Consider the following 6,701-nt stretch of genomic DNA (forward strand, 5'->3'; position numbering starts at 1 on the left):
TGTTTCGAAAAAAAAAAGAGAGAAAAAAACAGCGCCATTTTGTGGTTGGTAAAATGCATAGCATTCATAAACCCAAATATCCAGATCTGTTGTTTTATATATTAAGCACAAATAAAATCTTGTCAGTGTCAAGTGTGTCAAGTTTTCTGATTATGTAATTCACTTATTAGAGTATGGTGATAAATTCAATTTATATATAAATACATACAGTGGTTGGACTGTGAATCTGAGACATCTGGTTTTAGACCACAATAATTCATTAGTGTGGTGTAGACCAAGGTTCCCCCTCCTTCAGGTTACAATGTTTAAATCATTAGGTGCACATGCATGGTCCCCCAAAATGGTTTGGTAGTCCTTGGCACAGACACATTCATCTAGCACTAGTACTGGGCCTCTGTAATGCAATGATTTTGCAGCCCAAAGTATCACTGATCCACCCTTTGGGCACATAACATTTGGACTGGAAAGCTTTTTTTGGGAGGCTTCTCCACACTGTAACTCTCCCAGATGTTCAGGAAAAACAGTCACCAACAAATAAAGTGCAATAAATAAAACACAAATAAATTGGTTAGACTGTGTACTTGAATTGTTCTTTTGTGTTCGATTCAAGGTTTTGTAGCATTATACTTGATAAAGTTTCAATCCATGTTCATTTTGTTAATCACAATATTTCTCTCTGACCTGTTCAAACACAACCAAATGTGATAAGAAACTCCACCCTCATATTTACCAGGAAGAGACTGACTTGTTATTCTTCCTTTCTGTCATACTGACTCTCAGTGCCTTCACAAAAGTTTCATAATTAAAAAAAATTAATAAATAAATCAGCGTTCAGTGGAGAAAGAAGAGGAACACTTTCAAGAAGGATATTTGAGAAGTTTATTTCTGAACAGACAGCGGATTCTTTATTAATTTTTGAAACAATCATTCAGAAAGTGAAAGTAAAGTTTAGCATGCTGGAGCTCAAACAGTGAAAATGACTTCACTTAAAGTGTCTGCAGAAGAACTTTCTTGTTCCGTGTGCTGTGAAATCTTCAAGGATCCTGTTGTTTTATCATGTAGTCATAGTGTCTGTAAAGAGTGTCTTCAAAAGTTCTGGAGAATCAAAGAAACTCGTGAGTGTCCTGTCTGCAGGAGAAGATCCTCAAATCGTGATCCTCCATGTAATCTGGTATTAAAAAACTTGTGTGAGTCGTTCCTGAAGGACAGAAATAAAAGCCTTTCAATAGGGTCTGAGGAGATCTGCAGTTTACACAGTGAGAAACTCAAACTCTTCTTTCTGGAGGACAAACAGCCTGTGTGTTTAGTGTGTAGAGATTCACAGAAACACATCAATCACACATTCAGACCCATCAGTGAAGTTGTTCCATCATATAAGGTAAGACAGTGTCTATAATCAGTGCTGGATGAGTCTATTCCAGCAAAACACCACTATGAATGTAGTTTCACAGAAAACAGTAACCAAGGGGATAAATACATTCTCATGCATTTTATTCACTGGTATTGGAAAATACTGATATTTAAACACTTTATTTTGTTTTACCCAGGTTGCCTTTGTTTTATTTCAGGTTTTAATTTATGAATCAATTTAGTATAAGATAGGCCACTCTTTTTTTTTTCACAGCACTGTATGATCTTATTATGATCTTATTCACTTAGCAGCTGGTATTTTCTATGTTTTTATTTTGGAATTTTCGATTCCAGGAGGAGCTCAATACAATACTAAAGTCCTTACAAGAGAAACTTGAAGACAATGAAAACATTAAAGGAGAGTTTGAGAAAACCATTCAACACATCAAGGTGAGATAACAGAATAAGCAATAATTTTCATTACAGCTGTATGATCACTATTTAATTACGACTATTTCTGATTTCAGTCTCAAGTTGAGCTCACAGAGCATCAGATTAAACAGCAGTTTGAGAAGCTTCATCAGTTTCTCAGAGATGAAGAAGAAGCTACAATCACTGCATTGAGGGAGGAAGAGGAGCAGAAGAAGCAGATGATGAAGGAGAAGCTGGAGGAGATCAACAGACACATCTCAACTCTTTCACAGACAATCAAAGACACAGAGGAGATGATGAAAGACAATGACATCTGCTTTCTACAGGTGTGATTTCAGATCATTGATTGATTGATGATGATGATTGAGTTGTTGATGATCAATGGTGTGTTTGTTCTGCAGAAGTTTCCAGTCTCAATAGAAAGGTGAGTGATCTGCTGGTGTCTCTGGTCTCTCTGTTTCTGATCCAAATCCACTGCAGTTCTGACTCCTGAATGTTCTTCCAGAGTCCAGATCTTACAGCCGGATCCACAGACGCCTTCTGGAGCTTTGATTCATGTGCCACGTTATTTGGGCAACCTGCCATTCAGAGTCTGGAAGAAGATGCAGGACATCGTCCTAAACAGTGAGTCTGGAGAACATCTGTGCTTTTACTCATATGCTGGACATGTGGGAGAATGTATATGATTTTAAAAATGTCTGATGTGTTTGATCAGTTCACTCTTGATCATTATGTGAACATCAAAATAAAAGCACCTGTTGATTGTGTCTCATCAGCTCCTGTGATTCTGGATCCAAACACGGCTCATCCACGCCTCATCCTGTCTAATGATCTGACCACTATGAGATACAGTGAGAACAAACAACCGCCTCCTGATAATACAGAGAGGTTTGACAAGTATCTCTGTGTTTTGGGTTCAGAGGGTTTTAACTCAGGAACACACTGCTGGGATGTGGAGGTTAAAGAGAGTCGATACTGGAGTCTTGGAGTAACTACAGCATCAAACCAAAGAAAGGGACGTGATTTCTGTAACAGCCATGTGTGGTGTGTGAAGTATGATCCTTTCAAAAGGTCTAAACCATTTGGTTTTCAAGTTGAACAGGATCTTGAGCGTGTGAGAGTGTATCTGGACTATGACAGAGAAACGGTGTCATTCTCTGATCCTGTAACTAACACACATCTACACACATTCACAACCACCTTCACTGACACTGTCTTGCCATTCTTCTGTTGTTTTCCTTCTCTGAGGATATAACCATTAAATAGTTAGTAATCGTCCTCCTGCTTTCATCTTTTTCAAAGTTTATGAAGTTTTAAAAAAGTGCTAAACTATAACAACCCTGTGCTGATCAGTGTAATGGGTGTTATATTACTTTATTATTTTTTACACAAAATCTCTTCCTTAAAGCTATATTTAACTAACACACATTTGCTCACTCTTCATGCTGCATTTCATTCAGACTGGTTTTAGATTTTATATGAGTAATGCAGGCATGCATTTATTTCTGTTGACACGCAGGACGATGCAGAAAAGATGAAGAGACAAAAACTGGTTTGGTGTTTTAGTAAGTGCTGCTCACGTCTCCAATCACTGATAATCAGCACGATAAGCAGACATTTGTTTATCACTGTGACTTCAGTATGTGAAGAAATCATTTTGACATTTTGAACATGACACTCTGGATAAACTCTGTGAGTTTCAAACACGATCACCAACAAATAAGCTACAATAACTAAAACACAATCTGTCTTTTTATCTCTTTATTAATTTTATTAGTTTATTTGATTTGGTGTTTTTTTAATGTGTTTGTTTTTTGTTTTATGTATTTCCTCATGTTCCTGTCTGACCTGCTGTACAACATACCAAAACATGTTCAGAAACTAATTCACCCTGTAAAAACTATTCAGAAGAGATTGGGAAGACTAATTTCTTCACTCCTTTTCTGTCATACGGACACTTTTCTGAATTTCTGGACAAAATCAAGTAGGAATCAACGATCAAGGAAGAGCAAAAAAAATTTCCTAGAAGGATTTATTTGTGTTTCCCATGGTGTTTCATTTTTAAACTATCATTCAAATAGAGTTCAAACCTGAAAATGGCTTCACCAGCTGAATGTGATTATATTTGTTCCTTGTGCTCTGATATCTTCAAGACTCCGGTTATTTTATTGTGTTGTCATAATTTCTGTAAAAAGTGTCTTCAGCAGTTCTGGAGAACCAAGAAAACTCAGGAGTGTCCTGTCTGCAGGAGGAGATGCTCAAAAGAAAAGCCTCCATGTAATCTAGTGTTAAAACAATTGTCTGATTCGTTACTGAAGGAGAGAAACGAGAGGCGTTCATCAGGATCTGAGGAGATCTGCAGTTTACACAGTGAGAAACTCAAACTCTTCTGTCTGGAGGACAAACAGCCTGTGTGTTTAGTGTGCAGAGATTCACAACAACACAACAATCACAAATTCAGACCCATCAGTGAAGTTGTTTCATCATATAAGGTAACAAAGAATTTACTGGATGTTATAAAGATAGTGTACAAAATTATCTGGACCATTTTACTCATACTATGCATTACATACATGAACATTTTCCATAAATCTCTAGATTTATAGATCTATAGATTTTCACTTTAAATTGTAGGAGGAGCTCAACACAGCACTGAAGTCCTTACAAAAGAAACTCAAATACAAAGAAAATGTGAAAAAACTGTTTGAAAAAACAGCTCAACACATCAAGGTGAGGACTGATTTGGTTGAATATATTCTCAAGTTTTATTTTAAATTTAAAGCTGTACTGGGTTGTACTGATCTGATTAATATTCATGAGCTCAACAGCCACTGCTGTTGTATCTAACTGTCTAACAGTTCTGACTCCTGAATGTTCTTCCAGAGTCCAGATCTCACAGCCGGATCCACAGACGCCTTCTGGAGCTTTGATTCATGTGCCACGTTACTTGGGCAACCTACCGTTTAGAGTCTCCAAGAGGATGCAGGACATTTTCCAAAAAAGTGAGTCTTGAGGAGATCTCTGTTGGATGTTATACATACAGCGAGAATATTTACAGAATTAGGGATTTAATAATAATCTGAGTATGGTTCATTCTTGATCATTATGTATGACCAGCAGTATTAAAGCAGCTGTTGATTGTGTCTCATCAGCTCCTGTGATTCTGGATCCAAACATGGCTCATCCATGTCTCCTATTGTCTGCTGATCTGACCAGTCTGAGAAACAGTGAGAACAATCAACTGATTCCTGATAATCCAGAGCGATTTGACATTTTTAACTGTGTTTTGAGTTCAGAGGGTTTTAACTCAGGAACACACTGCTGGGATGTGGAGGTTAAAGAGAGTCAACGCTGGAGTCTTGGAGTAACTACAGCATCAAACCAAAGGAAGGGCCGTGATTTCTTTAACGCTGATGTCTGGAGTGTGACGTGCGGATTGTCTGAATGGGCTGGTTTTCCTGTTAAACAGGATCTTGAGCGTGTGAGAGTGAATCTGGACTATGACAGAGGAACGGTGTCATTCTCTGATCCTGTAACTAACACACATCTACACACATTCACAACCACCTTCACTGACACTGTCTTTCCTTTCTTTAATAGTGTTTCTCCTCTGAGGATCTTACCGATCAATAGTCAGTAATGGTTCCAGCTGTGGGTCTGGATCTTCCTGCTTTCATCATGTTTTAATATTTAATTCATATCACATGAGTAAGAGTCATCTGTTGATTTGAATATTAGCACGGGCCGCAGCTGATCACATGACTGATATCCAGCACAAAAGACACTAAACATGCACATTTTCATAAATAATGGTTCATTTTAGTTGTATTTCAGTAATGATAGTTTGTTCAGTAGTACATGGATGTAAATGGTTCTTGTTTATCACCAATAATGGTAATGTGATTAGTAAAGAAATGATTAGAGGTGTTTAAAGATTTGTAAGTATTATTTTCCTTCCTCAGTTCTGTTCTGCTGTTGAGGAGTATGTTTCCCACATGATTTCTGGTGAGAAAATTTCCCCATCTCAGGCCAGGTGTGACTCTTGGGTCATGACGTCCTGACAAACCAAAAAGGTTATCTGTTTCACAACTTAGAATTAAAGTCTGGGTATGTAGGGGAAAGTGGCAAAACAATCATTGGGCCTCTGTAAACAGAAAAAAACCCTGCACAGCATATGAGTCAATACAAGATAATACGGTCTTGAGCTAGAGCTAGAATACACAGAGTTCAGGCAGAGTAAAACAAGACGAGCGTTTGACATTAAAAAGAATATAAATTGTATTATTTTTATGAAAATAACTAATCATTTCACTAGATAAGACCCTTCTTCCTTGGCTGGGATTGTTTACAACTGCATTTGAAGCCGCATTTAAACTGCATTTTGGAAGTTCAAACTCGAGGCACCATATCAGTCCATTATGTGCTGAAAAATCCTGAAATGTGTTCCTCAAAAAACATAATTTCTTTACGATAATACATTTCTTTAAGACATGAACATCTTGGATGGCAAGGGGGTGAGTACATTATCTGTAAATTGTTGTTCCGGAAGTGGACTTCTCGTTTAAAGGTTTAGTGTTTAGATATCATCTGCCAGAATCCACCACTGAAAATATCCCAGCTCTGGGCATTTCTGCAACAACTTTTACCCATTTGAGAGGATATTGTTCCCTTCTTATTAACTGTCCACCCAGAATGTCTGTGGTGGAAACTCAATGTGTTGCACATGCATTTTCATGTAAATTAAAGAGTGTAAATCAGGGCTCTCCAATCCTGCTCCTGGAGAGCTACCGTCCTGCTGATTTCAGCTCTAATTCCTATCACACCTGAAGCAGCTAATCAAGGTGTTCAGGGTTACCTGATAATGGCAGGCAGCTGTGTTGGAGCAGGTTTGGAGATCCCTGGTATGAAGCTTGTCTTTG

General features: G+C 37.8%; 1 protein-coding gene across 1 annotated transcript; it reads left to right on the forward strand.

Annotated features, from left to right (window-relative positions):
- The first annotated feature begins 754 nt into the window (after positions 1-754).
- LOC127163404 (nuclear factor 7, brain-like) lies at positions 755-4,957 on the forward strand. Its single transcript, XM_051106620.1, has 10 exons — positions 755-1,378; positions 1,705-1,800; positions 1,878-2,108; positions 2,184-2,206; positions 2,288-2,406; positions 2,559-3,474; positions 3,661-4,274; positions 4,417-4,512; positions 4,666-4,784; positions 4,935-4,957. The coding sequence occupies exons 1-6, from the start codon at positions 977-979 to the stop codon at positions 3,035-3,037; spliced, it is 1,350 nt and encodes a 449-aa protein (XP_050962577.1). The 5' UTR covers positions 755-976; the 3' UTR covers positions 3,038-3,474; positions 3,661-4,274; positions 4,417-4,512; positions 4,666-4,784; positions 4,935-4,957.
- The last annotated feature ends 1,744 nt before the right edge of the window (positions 4,958-6,701 follow it).

This window comes from Labeo rohita, chromosome 3 (genome assembly GCF_022985175.1).
Source record: "Labeo rohita strain BAU-BD-2019 chromosome 3, IGBB_LRoh.1.0, whole genome shotgun sequence".
Classification (NCBI taxonomy): Eukaryota; Metazoa; Chordata; class Actinopteri; order Cypriniformes; family Cyprinidae; genus Labeo; species Labeo rohita.